The 22,758-nt window shown below is 38.1% G+C and overlaps 1 protein-coding gene across 1 annotated transcript; it reads left to right on the plus strand.

Moving 5' to 3' along the window:
- Positions 1-6,068: 6,068 nt before the first annotated feature.
- Positions 6,069-10,717, plus strand: Krt24 (keratin 24). The gene is made up of 8 exons (XM_047545306.1): positions 6,069-6,803; positions 7,782-7,864; positions 8,258-8,414; positions 8,660-8,821; positions 8,915-9,040; positions 9,382-9,599; positions 10,055-10,167; positions 10,375-10,717. The coding sequence occupies exons 1-8, from the start codon at positions 6,240-6,242 to the stop codon at positions 10,476-10,478; spliced, it is 1,527 nt and encodes a 508-aa protein (XP_047401262.1). The 5' UTR covers positions 6,069-6,239; the 3' UTR covers positions 10,479-10,717.
- Positions 10,718-22,758: the final 12,041 nt, after the last annotated feature.

The raw sequence follows: 22,758 nt of genomic DNA on the forward strand, positions 1-22,758 counted from the left end.
ATTCCCAGACAAACAAAAGTTGAGGGAGTTCATCAGGATCAGACCTGTCTTACAAGAAAGGAGTTCTTGAGGGTGAAAGAAAAGGACGCTAAGGAGTAACAGGAAAACACCTGAAAGTCTAAAACTCACCAGTAAAAGTAAGTGCACGGTCAAGTTCAGAGCACTCTAGTACTGAAGTATAAATCCCTATACCTTCAATGTGAAGGTTAAAACACAAAACTACTGAAAATAATAATAATCTACTAAGTGATACACAATATGAAAAGACATAAATCATGCCCCCGAAATTCACAATGTGACTGGACACAGTGGCACACACCTGTAATCCCAGCTACTTGGGAGGCTGAGACGGGGGATTGCAAGTTCAAGGCCAACCTCAGCAATTTAGGGAGATCCTATCTCAAAAAATAAAAAGGACTTGGGTGTAGCACCCTGGATTCAATCCCCAGTACAAAAAAAAAATTAAAAAACAAATCAAAATGTCAGAGAGAGTGAAATTAAAGTGTAGAGGGTTTTTTTTTTTCCCCTTCTTGCAATCAAAGTTAAGTTACTATCAGTTTAAAATAGTCTGTTTTGACTACCAGATGTTTTTCATAAGCCTCAAGGTAACCACAGAGCAAAAATCTATAGTTGATACACACACAAAAATTAAAGCAAGGAATCCAAGCAAAACTAGAGAAAAAAAGGAAGACAGTAAGGGAGGATTAAAGGATCTACAAAACAACTAGAAAAACAATTAACAAAATGGCAGTAGTAAGTCCTTATCTATCAATTATAACCTTTCCTGAAATGGATTAAATTCTTGTATCTAAGACAAAGTGAATGGATTTAAAAAAACAACAACTACATGCTGCCTACAAGAGACTCACTTCACCTAAGGACCCACATAGACTGAAGGTCAAGGGATAGAAAAAGACCCTTCAAACCATACTGGGATCAAATAGACAATAAAACAAAAACAAGTCTGTGATCCCAGTGGTTACAGAGCCTGAGACAGAAGGATCACAGCTTAGCAAGGCCCTAAACAACTTAGTGAGACTTTGTCTTAAAATTCAAAAAAAAAAAAAAAATTTAAAAAAAATTTTTTAAAAGACTGAGGATGTGGTTCAGTGATAAAGTGCTTTCAGTTCAATCCCCAGAACTCCAAAAAAATCAAAAACTGTAAAAAAGAAGACAGAAGGTAATTAATTATATAATTATAAGGGGGTCAGTACAGCAAAAAAGACCTAATTATAAATATATATACACCCAACATCAGAGCACATAAATATAGAAAGCAAATATTAATGTATATAAAGGGAGAGAAAGACTGCAATACAATTGTAGTAGGGGACTTCGACACCTCACTTTGAGCAACAGACAGGTTCTCCAGACAGAAAATCAATAAGGAAGAATCATAGCAAACATTCCATCCAACAGTTGTAAAATATACATTCTTCTCAACTGCCCGTGGAACACCCCCCAGGACAAACCACATATTAGACCTCAAAATTAGTCCTAGTGCATTTAAGAAGAGTGAAACAATGCCAGGTGTCTATTCTGACCACAGTAGAATGAACTAGAAATCAATAACAGAAGGAACTTGGGAAGCTCACAAATATGTACAAATTAAATAACATGTTCCTGAACAGCCAATAGATAGATCAAGAAGCTAGAAGGGAAATTTGAAGAAAAAAAAATTGGGACACATAAAAATGGAAATCAGCACTGCTTTTTAGTTTGTGACTTCTTTGGGTCTGACAATAGCACCAGGCTGGAATCAAGGAAAAGATGTTCTGGACCCACAAGAGTGGCCTCTCAGTTCCCATGTTATTGAAAAACTTCTTTTGTTTTTTCTTCCAAGCTAACCAAAAAGCTAACGGAAACAATGATTCTGTATAGGGGACATCCCAGGTGATCTTAAATGACCTTCACTGACCCTCCCTCCCCACCACCATGCACCTGGAGAATCACAAACCCAGGATCATATTTTAAAAAAAACCACAACAACAACAACAACAACAAAAAAGGATATAGAAAACAAAACATAAAGTAAAAAGACAAAATAATCAGTGATCCAAGATGTTCACAAAGCAAATCAGGCTATAATTTTTTTATTCATTTGAGGAATATTTATCACCATCTAAAATATTTATAAAAGGGTCAATTCAGCAAAAAGACCTAACAATTATATATATCTATACACCCAACATCAGAGCACATCACTCATCACTACAGTGAGACTATCCAAACCTCAGATCTGTACTGCCCATTTCTATGTGTTGTGTGGCACAAAGAAGTTCTATCAACATTCAACAAAGGTTCTATGCCCAATTACTTCTCTTAATTATTTTGATCTTCTGCCTTACTTGAAAAACACATAATGGAATATTCCCCAGAATGAGTAAGAGATAGAAGCCCTGAGTTCTATTCTCAAATCTGCAAAGATCTGTCAGGAGCAATATGCCAAACCTTGCAATATTTGGTTTTCTTGCTAATCTAAATACATGCAATATGTTAAGCTGAAATTTTAAAAATATTAGTCATCTGCATCATCAAAAAACAAAATGTTAGTGTTTGCTATATGCAAATCATTGGGCACTTTTTACAAAAAAAAATTATATTCTATAGAAGGCTGAGGCAGGAGGATCCCAAGTTTGAGGCCAGCCTTGGCAACTCAGTAAGACCCTGTCCCAAATATTAAAAATTAAAAGGGCTGGACTTGTAGCTCAGTGGTAGATCCACTGGTTCAAAATCCAGTACCACACAAACAAAAAAATCATTTTCTATAATGAAATGTACTTTATATGATTCTTTACAAATCAAAACAAATTGCTATTTACAAACTATTAAAAACTGCATATAACTAAGGGCAAAGAATTGTTCTGGGAGTCCAAATATCCGGGACTCAGGTCTTTTTCTTTTAAACTATCATATATCAAACAACTCCTGCCACTTGGGAACATTTTATTTTACTGGAACTTCATCAGAATCTTGAAGCTTCCAATGTACAGATGAAAGAAATTCCAAGAACTAACTTGTTATCTTTGGCAAGTCATTATTTCAAATAAAGACAGAGTATTAAATTTGAGGTTGTCTCAAAACAATGGCAACTAATGTTTACTAAAGAATTCTAACACTTCAGTGAAGAACAGAATTGCACTTATACACCAATGTTCTAGGCAGTTTGCAAATCACAGAATTAAGATTAGCTTATTCAACAGATTCGTCATCGTTTAAAAGAAAAGTCACATAGAAACAACAGAAAGAAAGCACGAAATGCATTTAAGGAAAGAGGAACAAGAAGAAAATCCTGTGGCTTTGCTGTATGTTGATTTTTACACTGATTCATTAGGCAAAGAATTTGAGGCAGTGATAGCTGTTTAAATCATGAACGCCCTTCCTGCCCGTCAATTCTGAACAGACCTGGGGAAACATAAGAACTAAATTTCAAAGCTAAATTTACAAAGCAAAAGAAGAGATGGAAGATGAAAAAAAAAGCTATAACTCAAATGATGGCTATAGAAAAACTCCACCAACCCCAGGCGAAGTTCAGAGGGAACAGATAACGTTAAATCTTGTCCTTTCTCATTCTTTCCATACGAAGCTCTTTCCCCCCACACCCAGCCTCTTAAATTTCTAAGTTCCATCAAATTTCCTTCACTTAGCTATTCTTTCTTTCTTTGAATTTTCTCTTAGTCAATGACAGTCTTTATGAAAATGAAAAGATTCTATTTCATAATTTAAAAAGGGAAAGGAACCTGATGACTGATCATCGCATCTCCAGCCAGCATTTGCATATCATTTTATCGTTAGCGTTTAGACTGCCTTCTTGATTCCACCATTTGGGGGAAGGATAAGGAAAGATGACCAACATATTATGCTTTGGACACTTTTTTTAAACCACCGTCTAAGGGTATCGTGGCAATTATTCCCAGTTTAACCATTTAAAAGCTTGCAAAACATGGGCTGGGGTGTAAGCTCAGTGGTAGAGCGCCTGCCTCGTACGCATGCGCAAAGCCCTGGTCCCAGTTCCAAAAGAAAAAAAATAATCTGGTAAAACACATAATAGACCCTGAAGAGATGCCACCCTAAATATGAGAAGTAGCATCATGCCAGTGTGAAAACAGTACAGGTGCAGCATAAAACCTGATAACCCAAAGGGCTCCATAAAGGGAATCCCCGCCTAACTTAATAACGCATCCCAATAAACGCAGTTTAAGAAAAAATTAAGAGAAGCCAGGACACTGGATAACAAATGGTGGAGTATACAGATTAAAGTATGTACGTAACTCAACGGAGACTGAATAGACAAGGAAGAAAGTTTTAAATAAACGCAAGTCAACTACATAAGCATAAAGCCAGAGGCTAAGATGTATTTTTGGAAGCATCTATGCTTTTTTTAAAAGACACCTTTTAAAAATTGTGGTAAGATATAGACATAACATAAAATTTGCCATTTTCTTTAAAAACATTTTAGTTGTAGATGGACGCAATAACTTTATTTTTATGTGGTACTGAGGATCTAACCCAGTGCCTCGCAAGTGCTAGGTAAGTGTTCTACCACTGAGTCACAACCCCAGCCTGAAATTTACCATCTTAGTCAGTTTTTTAGCACACAGTTCCGTGGTGGTACATACACTCACACTGTTGTGCAACCCATCTCCAGAACTCTTTTTATGCCACGAAACTAAAACTCTACACCCACTAAACGACTCCTTAACCCCCATCCACTGTTCTGCTGTCTCTATGAATTTACTCTAGAAATTTCATATAAGTGGAATCATATAGTATTTTTTTTTGGTAGTGGAGATTGAACCCATAGGCTCAATACCACTGAGTTAAGGCCGACCTCAAACTTGCCAACTCCCTGCCTCTGCCAGCCCCCGCCCCCGCCCCCGCCCCCGAGTTGCTGGGATTACGAGCATGCGCCACTGCACCTAGCAAAATTTTAAAAAGACAATTTTAAACCAGAGAAACTACAAACTGAAATGAAAGGAAATTGTCAAGAGTACTCAGGGACAGCACACCACCAAGCAGAAATGGAATTGGAAGGGCTGTGGATTTCAGAGCAGACACAGTGACCCCAATCATAACCCGAGTTATCAGAAGTAGATATAGATCCTCTTTTCTTAAATGTCTTTTTTAACAAAAGCAGAAAAACTGGAGCAAAGAGATTTCAACATCTGTGAACTGACTCCAGGAATAATATGTGTTATTAAAAGTGTGTTCAGATCTTCAACTCTGGGCATCTTTCTTGCAAAAAGTGGAGAAAGTCAACATCATGTCTTTGCTTCTTAAGACCTGAGAAAGGGGTTGGGGTTGTGGCTCAGCAGTAGAGCGCCTGCCTAGCATGTGTGAGGCACTGGGTTCTAATCCTTAGCATGGTAAATAAATAAACAAGATTAAAGTCCATCCACTACTAAAACAGGATTTTTTAAAAAAGATCTGAAAATGAAGGAAATTGCTATCATTATGTCAGACTAGAGTTCAATTGAAGGAAAAGCATATTTGGGGCATCACACCAGTACTCTGACCCCCTACTAAATCAAGTTATCTGAAATTTGGTCTTTCTTAGACATTACCTACTTCAGCACAGGTGTTCCTGGGATCTAACAATACTTACCTGGAAGGCTATCTATTTAAGTTTTCATTAACAGCAAAAACATATCAAAATGCAAAAATCTAACTGCATAAATCTTAACAACCCTCAAAACAGGCTGATTGAAATAATCAAAGAGAATACTTAATTAAATCTGGAATTAACCCTGATGTCAGAGCCAAATTCTAACTTTTGACAACAATACGGACAAAAAGTTCCGTGTTGGAAATTTTTCATTCTCGTCATTTTAATTACATGTGATAATCTGCGGGTGTTCCCTGCAATTGGGAAGTCATGAAGCAAATTTAATGGAATTATATTTTCAGAAAAGAATTACCAGTCATCTAAATCTCTGAAAGGTTAAAACTATAATTCTGGATTTTTTTTTTCTTTGCTCCACCTTTTTTTTTTTTTTTTTTCAGTATAGTAAATGCCCCAGGGCTCTGACCCAGCCTTAGAAAAACAGCCAGTAGAGTGGGTTCATGAAAAAGAAATTATCCAATTATGGATTAGCAAAACTGTAACAGGAATTAAGAAGTGACAAAGAAAAGGAACACCCTGGAAAAGTGTGTATATAAGAGGGGAGAAGACAGACTCCACAGACTCTTCCCCCAACCTCTCGTATTCACTGGGACAAGCTAAACTTTGCAGGAGCAACATGTCTTGTTCTTCTCGCATCTCCTCCTCCAGGGCTGGTAGCAGCAGGGTGTCCACGGGCAGAAGCAGCGTCAGCAGTGGAAGCAGATGTGGTCTTGGGGGCAGCTCTGCCAGAGTCTTCCAAGAAGGAGCTGGCAACTGTGGCCTGAGTGGGGGATCTAGCAGTGGCTTTGGAGGTGGCTTTGCAGGAGGCTTTGGTAGCTGCTCAGTAGGGGGTGGTTTGGGAGCAGCCTTGGGCTCTGGGACTGGTTTTGGTGGGGGCTCTAGATTCGGCAGCGGTGCTGGTAGAGGGTTCTACAGCCATGGAGGTAGTATGGGAGGTTGCCTGAGCGGTGGCGTTGGTGATGGGGGGCTTTTCTCTGGAGGTGAAAAGCAAACTATGCAGAACCTCAATGACCGCCTGGCCAATTACCTAGACAAGGTCAGAGCCCTGGAGGAGGCCAACACTGATCTAGAGAATAAAATCAAGGAGTGGTATGACAAATTTGGGCCTGGGTCTGGAAATGATGGTTCTGGAAGAGACTACAGCAAATACTATCCAATAATTGAAGATCTCAGGAACCAGGTGAGACACTATCTGCGGCTGTTTCCATGACGTATCTTTCACTTTTATTCAACTCTTATACTGTAATGAAAATTCAAAGTCAAGGAATTATTTGAAAATATATTTGTTTGTCATATATGCAAAATGGTACATGGTATATCTTAATGATTATAGCCCACTATATGCCATCTAACTGCATTAATTTTCTGTTTGCATCTCAGATTTGAGTGTTTCTCCATAAGAGTAAAATGTTTATCATGCCACACAGCTAACATGTATGTATAAGACTGATTGCAAAGAATCCATTAGTTGAATCTAATTATGTCATGGTTAATTCTAACAGAATAGCACATTTTAGTGTCTTACTAGATTTAAAAAGTCCTTGGCACTATTTTTCTTCCTAGAAAATCTAGTACAAATACTGTATGAGGACGTAATGGAACCTAAAATGCTTAGCCACTGTTGTATGGGAAATATATTTTAAAGGCATTTTTTTTTTTCCTAAGTGAAATTCAACCTTTGTCCTGTGTTCTGAAAGAGCTCATGGAATAACTGATCTTCCAAACAGTAAAAATACACAGAAGGGCTATGTTCCGTGCTTATTCCTATAAATGTGCAAACTGTTACCTTTTTGCAGAAAGATGTAATCCTAAATATACAGGTCCTAAATATACAAGTTTCTCTTTACTATGTAAGTTTGCAAATCAATTCACCATTAAGAGCTAATAACAGGGCCAGGGTTGTGGCTCAGTGGTAGAGTGCTTGTCTTGCATGTGTGGGGCACTGGGTTCGATCCTCAGCACCACATAAATAAATAAAAACTAAAGACATTGTGTCCATCTACAACTAAGTGTGTGTATATATATATATATATATATATATTTTTTTTTTTTTTTTTTTAAGAGCTAATAACACAGGAGACATCTGCCCTCACAGGCAGGCATGCAGACACAAGGCAAAAGTCATGAGTGAACCTTTCATTATTATCATCTTTTCTAGATCATCACTGCCACTGTTGAAAATGCTGGGACCATTTTGCAGATTGACAATGCTAGACTGGCTGCTGACGACTTCAGACTGAAGTAAGAGACATAAGACTTGGAAACAAGTGTGACGGGAAAAATAAAATTCAATCCATTTGTTTAAAAAAGAATTTTAAATATCTTTCTGGGAATTATGACCTAAATTCAATGCACAAACATCCCACGGGTAAACTTTAGAAACCAACATTCCAGGAAAAAAAAAAAAAAAAAGGAGGCAAGTGGAGGATGAGAATTTTATTATAAATTACTAGACATGATTACGACTAACAGACATCTGTTTTTCCTTATGGGGAGAAATCATCAGAGTAAATTTAGTAGCCTTCATTTATCAAAATGCAGAGAGGTGAGAACTTTCTCGATATGTAGGCAATGCAGGTACTCTTTGAAATATATCAGGCCAGCTCACTGCTGCCTTCCTGCTGCCCCTTCCAGGTATGAAAACGAGCTGTGTCTCCGGCAGAGCGTGGAGGCAGACATCAATGGCCTGCGGAAAGTCCTGGACGACCTGACCATGACCCGCTCTGATCTGGAGATGCAGATTGAGAGTCTCACTGAGGAGCTGGCCTACCTGAAGAAGAGTCACGAGGAGGTAGGGACCAGCTCGTCCACAGTGAAAGTGCTGACTTCCATCTTTTCCCTCACATCTGTTTTATAAGGATAAGCTCAATGAAGTTTCCACATCCAAAGACCAGAAAAAAAGTAATCATGAGCATAGCATATCTGAACTTGATTTTTTTTTTCCCCTCCTCGGTGTCCTAATTTCAAATTTGTGTTAGCGCTGCCCACTATTGCTTCTCTATTAGCATCACGGTGATCTTTTCTCCTTGGTGCCAGGAAATGAAGAGCATACAAGGAAGTTCTGGAGGGGACGTGACTGTGGAAATGAATGCTGCCCCAGGAACTGACCTGACCAAATTATTGAATGACATGAGGGCACAGTATGAGGAGCTGGCTGAGCAGAACCGCCGGGAGGCAGAGGAGCAATTCAACAAGCAGGTAGCTCCTCTCTGTGGGGCAGCTAGGCCTACAGCTACCCACTTCTGCTCCTGTCAGAAGTGCTGAGAAGAAATGCATTTTGTTTCTATTTAGAGTGCGTCCCTACAAGCACAGATCTCTACTGATGCTGGAGCCGCCAGTTCCGCCAAGAATGAGATAACAGAACTGAAACGTACCCTGCAAGCCCTGGAAATTGAGCTTCAGTCCCAACTGGCCATGGTATATGCAAACTGCTTTTCAAAATCTCCAACAGGGAGTTAAGCAAATGCACTTTTTTCTTTTTCTTTTTAGAGATGTTCACTAGTCACATGATAAAAGCAGCGTTTGGGAGAATTGTACGGTGGTTCTAGAACGCATAAAGCAGTTAATGTACTCTAGTTCCATAAAATATTTAATTTAAAAGATAATGCCAACAAAAATTAAAGAAGCAATGATTAATCAGTAGAGGTTGTTATTGGGTGAAGGTACACCTCTAGAACCATATAAATTTTTTTTTTTTTTTTAGATATCATCCATTGACTTATCTTCATGATGAATTTTTTATTTGCTTTTTCTCTTAGAAAAGTTCCCTGGAAGGCACTCTGGCTGACACAGAAGCTGGCTATGTGGCTCAATTGTCAGAAATTCAGATGCAGATCAGCAGCCTGGAGGAGCAGATCTGCCAGATCCGGGGTGAGACCGAATGCCAGAACACAGAATATGAGCAACTGCTGGACATCAAGACCCGCCTGGAGCTGGAGATTGAGACCTACCGCCGCCTGCTCGATGGAGAAGGAGGGTAAATGAAAGTCAGAAACGTGCCAAAATGCAGACTTTGGTGAATTCGTTGTATGAAACCGAAAAGAGACACTGAGCTTGGACATGTAGTTATAAAGTCCCAGACAAGGTCCAATCAAAAGATATCCAAGCTGGGAAGGGTGATTCATTCCTATAATCCCAGCAGTTTCTGAGGCTGAAGCAGGAGGATCTCAAGTTCAAAGCCAGCCTCAGCAACATAGGGAGGCCTTAAGCAATTTAGCAAGACCCTGTCTCAAAAAAAAAAAAAAAAAAAAAACACTGAGGATGTTGCTCAGTGGTTAAGCACCCCTGGGTTCAATCCATGGTACCAAAAAACAAAATGAACAAAAAATAAATAAAAAGATACCCAAAGCTTTATCATGGAGAATCCCCAGCATGGAGGGTTTTCCTTATTTTGCAAACTACAAAGGAAAACACAATTCTTCTTTTCTCTAGTGGTTCTAGTTTTGGAGGATCTGATTATAAAAACTCAGGATCCAGAAACATAGGATCCAGGGATTCATTACCAGGTGACTCAAGATCTGGAAGCTCTTCTGGTCAAGGAAGAGGTAGACTTTTTTTTTTTTAATGTTGATGATAACTTTTTAATTTTTAAATTTTACTTTTAAGTAAAAGCATGGTTTGCCTGTCATATTAAAGCATATACTGTTGTTTACATAATCCAGACAGAACACCCTTAATGAACGTAATTGAATTTCTCTTGATTTGCGTTTCTGTGAGTTCCCAGACTGACCTTGTCATCCCGTGATTTTCAGATCCCAACAAGACAAGAGTCACTAAGACCATCATAGAAGAGGTGGTGGATGGCAAAGTCGTCTCATCTCAAGTCAGCAGTATTTCAGAGGTGAAAATAAAATAAGCAGTTTCCAGGTCAACAGGAGTGCCTGTCAAAGAAAAAAAATCAAGAAAGACGCAAGCGAAGATATCACATCATTCTAGTAATCATCTAGTCTTTCTGAATATCTCCATGGAAACACGTCAGTCTAAAAATAGATGACTAGCCAATTTTTCTGCATCCTCTCATTTCTTTATTAGAATGCTCTCAAAAGTTGAAATGACAGCCCTGCTCTAATTGCTTCTGTGCTTCAATAAACTTACTCTTGCAAGTTTACAAAATCATTGCCGAATTGTTTTTCTTTTGTGATCTAGCTGCATCATTCTGTTACTCAAATTAATTCACTTTGGTGTGCCTTCTTCATAAAATCAGTTTTACAAAACTTACACATCTTGTATGTGGACATTTTTGAACATTGCACAAGAATGGAGTGACACGGTAGATTAGATTAGACCTCAGTGTCCCTAACACTGTGCCAGCAACTTAACACACTAAGAAGAATGAGATTATTTGAATCATCAACTCACCAACAGTGAATGCCCTATTTTTTGTGTGTCCATTGCTAAAATGGGGCATTTCATAAGAAAAAAAAGAGAGAGAGAAACGTAAGCTATGTCTCCTACTCTGGCAAGCTTATGCTGTGGGTGGGGAGGAAAGTTGAAACACAAAGAAGATAATAGGAATCAAGAGGTGTAAAGAGTAAAGGACTTGATTTCACAATATTCACCCGAAGTGCCACAGGAATCAGACATGACATGTTTGTAAGATGTTTTGGAGACGAGCCCAATAAAGAGCCTTGGGAAATAAGGTTGGATTATGGCACAGTGCCAGGTTTCCTAAAACCTTGAAAGTCCCAAAGAGAAATGATCTGGCACTCATTTCTTTGCCAAATCTAACCACATGAGCAGTGGTCACTCGGACAAGCTGGTGTTTCTTCTCCCCACTCTGCATTTCTGACATCTTTTACCCTGTGGGTGTTTACAGCCTCCATCTTTCACTTCAGCAGTATCCCTGGGGCCACAGGGCTCTGACTTGTCTTGCATAGGATGATGAATTCCTTCAACGTAGTGTAGGAAGAGGTACGGGTCACAAGAAGAACCGGTCATAAGACCAAGCCAGGCATTTCCATTTAAGGAATTGAATATAATCAGATCACAAATTAGAGAATCGACTCCATAGCCAGTCCTCAAGAAAAGGACACAGGATATGGCATGAAAAGTCAAATTTAAAGTTCTAAGAGGATGACCCCGAGCATAATTCACGTAATCAGTACCTTCAAATACAAAGCCAATAAGAGCTATATGAGAATATCAAACTTTAATCACGAAAACAAACAAAAATATGTAGTGTTTCCTCTTCTAGGCACATTGAATGAAGCATAAAAATGAACCTAAGGGTACACTGCAACTCTTTAATCTCTAGCCACAGAAAAAAGTGAATAGCTAAGCAGAAAACCACTACTCAAAAAAAACGCAAAGCCGTCTTAAATCAAACGTGTTTTTCATCAAATCATTACAGTAAATAAAACCCTGAATGTTTCTCTTCACTGGAAAATTAAGAAATATGTAATTAAGAATCTGAACCAGCTGATCCAGCCTGGATGTCTCCAGAAATGAAAACCTGTTCCATGCAGTCTCCAGTCCCAAGGGCCATCAAAGCCACCCAAGGAAGCCTGTTTCCATGGGTTCCCAGATCTAGTCTGCTAGCTATGGACTCTGCCCTACCTGGGACCTGTATTTATGGCTAATAGTATCCTCATACCAAGGCAACAGTATGAGGCAACTCAAAATCATCTGGAGGAAAAAACCCTCACTCTGTTTCTTGGCCTGTGTTAAGATGTTGCATTTATACTAAAGGACTGTTCAGAAACAGAAGCATCCAGTTCATTTACAGGTTCCAAGATACTGAGACACAATAGAAGGTATTGCTAAGAGCATCCTTGGTATTTAATACCAACTCTATGGAACCCTTTTGGATCCTGAAATTTATTTAGAGTACTGAATAAAAGGTTAAGAATAGCCAGGCACTGTGGCACACACCTGCAATCCCAGCAGCTCAGAAGACTGAGGGAGGAGGATCGAGAGTTCAAAACCAGCCTCAGCAAAAGTGAGGCACTAAGCAATTCAGTGAGACCCTGTCTTTAAATGAAATACAAAATAGGACTGGGGATGTGGCTCAGTGATCAAATGCTCCTGAGTTCAATCAGTGGTACCTTAAAAAAAAATGGTAAGAACAGAACATTCATTATTAACTGTCCTAAAATTACTTTTGAATGATGTAGGAAGAAAATGTTTATTTTGAAACTTCAAAGTTCAGCTCTCTGGTCAACTTTTAAGCAAGAGGAACACGTTTATTCTGAGTGGACATACTACCCATAGGGAGGAAAAGCCAGTGCCTACATGTATATGGATTTTCAGTCATTGACTTCTGATCTAGAGACTCATAGGATTGTTCTTGTCTCTCTGACCTCAAGGGACAGTGGATAAGAAGGATGAGAATTCTAGAAGTGGCATCTGTCATCACAGATTAGAAACAAGATGTATAGCAGGCAGCACAAAGGAAACAACCAAAGGGTTTGAAGCTCTAAGGAAAGAAGTCCAAACTTGCCTAATGACTTCATGGAATTAAACAGTGTTCAAACAAGAGGAGACAAAGGGATGGATGTAAATCACCCAAAATGTAGCTCAAGTCATATTATCCAAGCAACCTCCCCATGTGAAAAAACACTCCGAGTAAAAAGAAGTCACTTTTTAAAAAATCATAGTAGCTCAGATATGATGCCTGGATAAGAGAATAGATTGGTCAAACCAACCAATTTAATCATCCATAATATTAATGTCTGCATGAAATGATTGCGGGGAGATGAGCAAATACTGGGATAATGCTTCAACCACTTTTTCAAAACAGTAGTATGTAAATGGCATAGAAAGGACAAACCGAAGCTGCATGACAGAGCTACCATGTGTACAAAGCTTGGGCTCCCAGAGGAGAGACGGAGTGTTTATTTTGCTGACTGGATGGCACCTAGGGGAGCTCACAACAAAGCTGCAGTTGGATGTTCATGGCGTGGCTCAGGTTTGCCCCCTAATGACACATCGAGTGGGGCAATGTGTCCCCTCAGAGTTTTGTGCTAGAAGGTTGGTCCTCCGTTTGACAATGTGGGGAGGTGGGACCTTTAAGAGGTGGGGCCTAGTAGGAGGGCTTTAGGTCAGTTGGGGGCATGCCTTTGGAAAGGACTGTGGGACACCAGTTTCTCTCTGGCTTCCAATTTTCAAAGCAGTCTATCCTCCTGCACTCACTCCCACCATAGCTATCTGCCATGAGGAGATGCAACCAGGGAAGTCCTCGCCAGAACTGATACCCTGCTTTGGACTTTCAGCAGACAAAACTTTGAGCTTAATAAACCTCTTTTCTTTATAAAGTTATCCTACTTCGGGTTTTTCATCATAGGTAATAAAAAACAGACTATAACAGGTAGGAACCAAATGATCTGGAGAGAAGGAAAACACATTACAGGTATAAAAGCAATATTGCCATAGCTACTATAGGGGAAAAAAAGATTGCAAAAATGTACCATTGACCATCCTATAAATGTATCCCTATAAAATGCAATTAAGAAGTTATACTGACTTCTGAATAAATTTGTTAAGAAATCATTCACAACTTTTAGGCAAATTTCTTTATCCTTCTCAAAATTGATGCAAGAACCACTCAGAAGTTCCAGCGTGGAAAAAGCTGAGGCTCGGTTCAAAAACACGGGATGGCTGTCAGCAGATGGGGACAATTAGCCGTTCAAGAACAGATTCTTTCCTCTAACCTACCCACCCCAAAACTTGTCCAACATTCTGGAAACAGTTTTCAAGAAGGGGTAACAATCAAAGATAATAAGATACAGAGCTATAATGTGGAGTAGTCTCAGAAATTAAAAGATCAAGGTCACTCAGTTTGGGAAGCCAGCAAATACTTGTCACAATTGTGGGGGGAGGAATTATCTCAGTGCTCAACCATTCCTCATACTAAGACCTGTTAGTTTCCTTAAGACCCTTAGATCCAGACATCTGGTATATGTGAAAAAGTGTTTATTGTGATATTTTCTGAAAGAGAAAATACATGGGAATAGCCTGAATATTCATTAATAAGGAAATGATCGAATAAACTATGTGCATTCAGACACTGGGATATAATGTAGTCTTAAAAATAAATCTGTGACCAGTGTGATTCTACATCATGTACAACCAGAGGAATGAGAAGTTGTACTCCATTTATGTATGATGTGTCAGAATGCATTCTACTGTCATGTATAACTAATCAGAACAAATTTTTAAAATCTTATTAACTTGTTCCTATATCTATGCTATTTTGTTAAATAAAAAAAGCAAAATACAGAGTTCGCACATTGTGTAAACAAACATACTTTAAAAAGAGAGGAGAAACCTATATGTTTTGTATGTGTTTGTATGAGTATAGAAAAACATGCCTGTGTCAAAAGGTTAACAGTGTTTACCTGGTGGTCCTGCTGAGGAACTGGTGAGCAAGAAAGGGAGATCACTATTTTTTTCTTTTTCTTTTTTTCTTTTTTCCTTTTGAATCATCTGTCAATTGCTTGCCCTGGTCCAAGGAATAGACATTACCTTTGCATTTAAAAACAAATTAGAAAATGTATAACTGTATGTGATTCCACTTGTGATATGAAAGCATCACAATAAATGAATAAGTCTTCAATTAGGTACATTTATAATACTTACTATAAATGTCAAGCATAATAATTTTTCAAGAAAACCAAAGGAAGAGGAGGAGAAAAATTAGAAGGGGAAAATAAATTTACATTTCATGAGCACTTACTATGTATATAAATACTTGGTACGCTTTAGTCCACCTAATCACAAACCCTGTGTAGGTCTTACTGTTGCTTTTCACAGATGAAGAAAATGGATCTTGGAGAGGTGAGACCATTTATTCCAAGTCACACAGCAAGTGAGGGAAAGGGAAAGAATTAGAATTTGCAGCCCAGTCTTTCCAATTCCACAATTGTGTTTTTTTCCATTCTACCAACACCAGGGAAGTCCTATAGAGTCATATCCTAAACTCACAGAGTGACCCGCTCTGTGAACGGTACCTCAAAAGTACTATATATGTTTCCATTTTTCCCACACTGCTTCTCTCCCACCTGAAGTAAACAGGCAAGCTTCAGAATTTCTAGAACAGTTTTCTGTAAACATGGAGAGGAGGAAGCTGTTGAGGTCAGAGACCAAAAGAGCTAACAACCAAAAAAAAAAAAAAAAAACCTAAGCTCAGGATTAAAGCAGGATACCTACCAAATGCCCCAATGGCCATTAAAACTAAAGCAAGATTCCAAGTCAAGGGCAAAACCAGAGAGACCAGCTTTCTAAGTAGGACAGGAGCCTCTTCAGAACCTCACAATGACATCACAGGTGGTGCTGAGGCAGAGGGGCAGAGTTTATAGAAAATTACATTTTTATGAGCAAAAAATGCGTAAGATATGGAAGATAAGCAAAAAAACATTCTAAAATTGCCACAGTAATAAAGTGGCAGATCTGCAAAGGATTTTGTCTAAAAACAAAACCAAAAAAAGAAAAAGAAAAAGAAAATTTGGTTTTGATGTATATGTTTTGAGAAATGTAATCACACAGTTTTCCAGCATCCTCTCTCATCCTTGAAAAACCTTTACCAACACATTTATAACTGAGATTATTAACACCGGGAATTTGGTGACCTTGGGTTTTCCATAACTATCGCAACCTCTCTCAATTAATTAATTAAAAACACTCTCATCTTTAGAAACGCACAATGCCCTTGGCTTTTCTCATCGCTTGCATCTATCTGTAAATATATTATTTCAAGTGTTTTTTTGTTAATTTGTCTAAGACCAAGAAGCCACGTTTTTAAATCTCCATGAAGGCTTTTATGCAAATGAGGGCTGTGTTGCACCATGTCAAAATGAAGTAATTTTTTCCCCCGCTACTGGGTGTTCCACACCCAAAAGTTTCCATGAAGATCCAATATCAGTGCTTGTGATTTCTATTACAATCCTAGCAACATAAAAATCACAGAATTTTAAACAAGTTGGGCGGTGATTTTTACTTTAGCCTCCCACCCAGACCAGAAATTCTTTCTAGATAGTTCCCTGAGTTGAAAGTGCCCAGAACTGGGAAAACTCATGACTTTGAAAGGCAGCCCATTCTACTTAAGGACAGGTTCTAGACTAGTAATGTTTTCCTTATTTTGAGCCAAGCCTGTCTCTCTGTGTAACTTCCAGTTCTTTGATGCTGGTTCAGGTCTGAGAAGATATTTTTAAATGACCACGTGTCTTCTTTATTTCTAGACAAAAAAATCATGATTTCTTTGGCCGTGTCTCCTCGGACATTGTTTCCTATACTCTTCATTATCCGGAACACATGTTTTGGATATAATGAACATATTTCCAGTTAAATAGCTCTCTAAAATATGGCACCCAGAATTAAACACAAGGTTGAGAGGCACTGGAGGCTGACCTCTAGGCTTTGCAAAACTTTTCCCCTAGTCTAACACCAGCAACCATGTTTCACTCACAAACCCGGTGCAACTAGGGCCTTTGCAGAGAAACTTTCTCCTTCATTTGATGTTTTGTTTTGTTGACTCTCAAAGAGGTTTTCTGTTTAGTTTTGCTTTGTTTCTCACGGTACTGAGGATTAAATCCAGGGTTTCATGTACGATAGGCAAACACTCTATCATGGAGCTACATCCCAGCCCTTTTATTTATTTATTTTTTAATGTATGAGATAGAGTCTCATTAAGTTGTCCAAGCTGGCTTCCACCTTGAGAGTTTCCTGCCTCAGCCTCCCTGCTACTGAGATGACGAGCATGCGCCATTTCACCCTTAGAACTTCATTTTTTAAAATTCTACTTAGTTTACAAAATCTTACTCATTTGGAGTCATCATCTCACATTGAAAGATCTTTTAATACATATTTTCACTTCTCTCATTTAGCATATTAAATAAACTTTTTTTATTTTTTAAAAAAACAACAAAAATTAAAATACAAATAGTATTTCACTGATACCCCTATGCTTGCACATAGCAACAAATGTCATCTTGATATATATGTTTTCTAAATATGTCATTTGAATATTTTGTTATAAGTGTTGTTTCAATTTTGACAAAATTTTAAGAAATGTTCATTTAATGAGCAGGGTGTTCAAAGACATAGGAACAAAGATGTACTCTCCCTTGAAGTAAAACGAAGCTAAAGCCAAAGAAAGAACATCATCTGCACCAAGTTTATCTACCAGAAAATACTATCTTTCTGTGCGTGGCAGCTTCTATTAACTATGAGAGATAGAGAAAAGGAAGGAACGAAAGAAGGATCCTCCATCAACCTATGGGTTTATCTCACTGTTTTTGACAGTACATGTTATACAGAAAAATGCATTTGATAATATGGAAATAACGGAGTTCTGTTCCCCAAAACCAAAGAACTGCAAGGAGAATGAGATACAGTCACTGCAAACCCTAAAGAAACGCACACATTTGCTTTTTAACACTAAATCAACCACGGCACTATATTGTATCCATTTCTCCATTCCTCTTTCACTTTCTTGAGGGTTCTATACTTTTGTAAAATAAGGGGAAAGTTACTTATCATTCGTCATTTCAAAATTCCAAGGCAGGATTTGAGGAGATTTTTAAATTTTGTTTTTTTACAATTGACAAAATTCCAAAGGGGAAAAATAAGAATATTAAAATGAATCTGACAATTTCCCTTCCTAAATTTTATTCTTAAATATTCCTCATAATAAATGCACAGGATACATAAGCTAAGGATTCACCATTATTACTTCATAAGAAATCCTTAAAATTCCTGAAATTTTAAATTGTGTTATCATGTAATTCCAAAGTAAAATGAATTGTTATAGGCACCGTCCATGAAAACGTGTGAAGGCAAAAATTCCATAATGGAAAATCAAGTTTAATTAGGCTGATAACATATAAATATCAGCCACTTCATTTTTTTGATATAAAATAATAAATACCAGAAGGGGTTTTGTGTTTTTTTGTGTGTGTGTGTGTGTGTGTGTATGTGTGTGTGACTTTAAGTAAATAAGATGCTTTGTTGAGTTTAACAAATAATTAATAAAATAATAATTTAGTATGTCACTAAAAATCCTTAAAGTGATTACATCAGAGTTGAGACAACCAATTTTATCAATAATAAAAAGGAATTACTAATTGATAATTCCCTGAACACCCTTTACATGTGTTGAACTTTGCATGGTTGAAGTCCCTTCATCATGTCATACTCTGCCCAAAAATCAAGTCCATGGCCATTAGATTCTGGTCATTGGAAAGGAAGAATTTGTAGCAGAGAAATGTGGTGTAACTGGCTCCTCAGGTGGAGATTTTTCTAAAACCTTTGGAGATACCAACTTGGAAGGAGTTGAGAATGGACTATTTAGTAATGGGAACAATGTGAAACCTTAAGTGACCATCTCACAATTTCCCCAGACAAGGTTCGAGCTCTGGAACAGCTGAATGCTGTGCTTGAATATAAAATGGTAAAACAGCATAGGAAATTTGAGCCTGGGGCTGATGCTCAAGAAGAAAAATAAGATTATAAGAAGTATTGCTGTGTTGGTCAGTATTTTAGTCAGCTTTGTGTCACTCTGACCAAAATACTCTACAAGAACAACTTAGAGGAGGGAAAGTTTATTTGGGAGCTCATGGTTTCAGAGGCCTCAGTCCTATTGGTCAGCAGCCTCCATTGCCTGGGTCCAAAGTGAGGCAGAACATCATGACTAAAAGGCCCTGCAGAGGAAAGCTGCTTACCCCATGACAGCTAGGAAGTGGGGAGGAGGGGAAACCACCCAGTCAGTTCTTTCAAACCAGGATGAACTGATTAGGTTACATCACTCATATTCTAATCATCTCACCTCCAAACATTCCTGCTTGAACCCAAAAGCTTTTTGCAGGGGGCACCTTGTATCTAAACCACAACAGTTAGCGTTTGTTACTGCAACAAAAGAGGAGAGGCTTATCTTGTTCTATAGTTGAGAGGTTTCAGTTCCTGACAGATTGGCCCCATTGCTTTGGGCCTGTGGAGAGGCAGCACATCATGGTGGGGAGTGTGTGGTAGAGCAAATTCTTTACCTTATGGCCAGGACATGAAAAAGTAGAAGAGGAAGAAACTGGGTCCCATGGTCCCCTTTGAGGGCATGCCCCCAATGACCAGAAGACCTCCCCCAGGCCCCAGCTCTTAAAGGTCCCACCAGCTCCCAAAACTGCCACTTTAGAGATCAAACCTCTAACACACAAGACTTAGGGAGGACATTTCAGAACCGAAGTATAGCAATTACTGAATAATTGATGAATGTTAAACTAAGGTAAGAAAACTTGACTAGTGCTGAGCAAAAGAATCACACTTTTGGCAATATTTTACACTTACTCCTTTATTTTTCTCGAAATGAGCAATAGAATGTACCTCTTAGTTACATTATTTTTTTCTAATTTGCTTACTTTTATATAGTTCATTTTAAAGAATTATAGAAAGTTTCCAAAAATCAATAAAACTAAGTAAATCACCTGTGGTTATTTTATTCTCAAATGCAGAGATGAATGCTATGAAGAAATATTTAATCAATTATTTAATGAATTTGGTACTGAGGAACCACAAAATATAAAAATATATAAAATATAAATTACATAAAATTCCTTTGAAGGACCTGAAATGAACATGACTAAACATCAGCTTACGGCAGTTCAGAGCGTGAGCCTAACAAACTCCTTAGTATCCTGCTTTTCCAGATTTCAGAGACAACCATTAGCATGCCAACCTCATGCCTCTGACTGACAGCATCAAACCCGAAGCTGAGTACTTGAGAGAAAAGTAAGGTGTGGATTCCTTTTAAAGCACAATGGAAACATAAGCCATGGAGATAATCACAACATGAAGACATGCTTATTTATTATACTGGAATCACAAGTTATAAAGAGTATTTTCCTTTTTATAAAGTAATGAAATCCTAAATGTGGAGAAACATTCTAGCTAAAAATCTCACAGAAACTCATTATCTGTAAGAACACCAGGGTGATTGTAGGCCCAAACAAAGAAGCACCACTTCATTTATGTTTTATAAGTAAGAATTTTTACTTAGGTTATTTCGAGTGAAGTTCTTGAAAAGAGCCATCATTTATTTCTGAGGGTTCTTAATTAATTCACTACTTTGTGCCTGTGTAGAAGGCCCTCAACATGCAAGACAAACAAGGTATGACCACTGTGTCCTAAGATATAAAATACTGAAAAGATTCCTCCCCAAAGCTTTTGGCATCCTGCATGCCTTACCATCCTAACTAACTAAAGGTTAGCATTTCTAAAATATTTCTTTAGCAAGTTTTTCTTTTCGGCACTGGGGATTGAACTCAGGGCCTTGTGCTTGCAAGGCAAGCACTCTACCAACTGAGCTATCTCCCCAGCCCCTAGCAAGATGATTTAAATAAGATATACTAACACAAGCAGACCATTGAAAGCATTTGAAATTTTTTCCAGGTTTGAGACTGAACTGATCCTATGCCCAAAGGCCAAAGTTCACATCAATGACATGCAGTGAGTCCCAGGGATCTGACCTTGCCCAAGACTGCTGAGGGAATCAGATGAAACTCTACCAGAGTCAATTTATCCCAAGAAAAACTAAGAAAATGTATATGCCCATCCACTGAAGTGTAACTTTCCTCTTTCTTACTTAGTTCCTGTTTTCAATTCAAATCTAATGATGAGATGAAGGGAAACACTCATAAAGGAAGTAAATTCTCCTGCCATGATGGTGGAATTCCTTAATGGTTGTTTCCAGAAATTACAGGTCAGGGAACTGTTATAGGTTCTGATGTACATGTAGACATGGTCACAGCACCTAGGGATGTTCTCACTCTGCCCCTCAATGGCACGAGCATTCACCATGAAGCCACACCTAACAGTCACCAAGATGCTGAAATGAGGCTCAACAACCAGATAAACTAAAAATACAGTAAAGCTCAGAAAATCTAGGACAATTTTGCTTCACTGATAAATGACTCTGTTTTGAGAATGGTATTTCAGAGTAGAGTGCTACAACAGCACATTGCTGTTGCTGATGCTGCTGCTGATAATGCTGATGATGCTGCTGATGATGATGCATTCCATTCCAGTAAGACCAAATTAACAGAAGCTGACATTTCAAACCCTGGAGACAGAACTACAGTGTATAGCAGCCCTGGTATATAGAACTCTCCCCCTGGAGAAGTTCTAGCATAAACCAATTCTCTACACAGACAATTTCATAGTTTCACATGAGTTCTCTGCAATATGCTTCTAATATACTATACTCCCTACTACCATTTATTTTTAAAGGATCTTAAGAAAAATCCAAGATCTTGGGCTTCTTCAATCAGTAAATTGCACAAGAAATTTTCCATATAATGTATGAAAAATCTGGAAGTCAAATTAGTAATTGCACACATGAGGCCCAGTTTTGCAAATACTTTGGCCACAGAATTAGCTGAGATACTGAAACTGTCAGCATGAGATTGCCGTTAGGGAAATGTTGGCTCATATTCAGAATGAGATCACCTCCTCTCTCGCCAGGTAGGTGGTAAGGCAGGGCTCCTGTTTAAAAGCTTAAGAGAATTAATCTAGATAAAATGTCTGAATGTAGGTCAGCTAGGATTCCATTAAATATCCAGAAGTATATGTGCTCTTTTTTAATTAAGAAGATTTAATACACTTAAACTTGAGTAACAGTGTTTTGCTTTTAAAATAAATTTTCAAGTACACTCTGAAAAAGTAAGATTGTTCATGATAAGCACTTACTCGCCATCCAGTGTTTTGGGATCAGTGAGATAGGAACCAGGATAGCAATGTCATCTTTTTATCTTTTGGAAAATACACATTAACTATTGAGAAACTTTTATTAAATTAAGTTGCATTAGCAAGTTGCTATATTTTGCACTGATCTGGTAGACCTGAGCCTCGGTGCCAGGCTGTCTGTAAACTCACTAAGTAACCTTAGATAAGCAACTGTTGGAAAAAATATCCATCTCTAGGCCTCCTTTTTCTTCATCTATAAAATAAGAAGTTGGTGAGTTGTACGTAAGGTACTTCCTGGCTCTAAAATCTGCAACTCTGTACAAGTGAACTTTTTTAAAAATCAGAAAAATATCAAGATGGACATTACAGGGAATTCAAAGGAGATCAAACTCACCCTCATTTGAGTAGTTTCCTGAAACTTTTGTAATATATGAAATCCTAATGTCAAGTTTTAAAGCAGAGTGTCTCAA

The sequence above is a fragment of the Sciurus carolinensis genome, chromosome 3 (assembly GCF_902686445.1).
Source record: "Sciurus carolinensis chromosome 3, mSciCar1.2, whole genome shotgun sequence".
Lineage (NCBI taxonomy): Eukaryota > Metazoa > Chordata > Mammalia > Rodentia > Sciuridae > Sciurus > Sciurus carolinensis.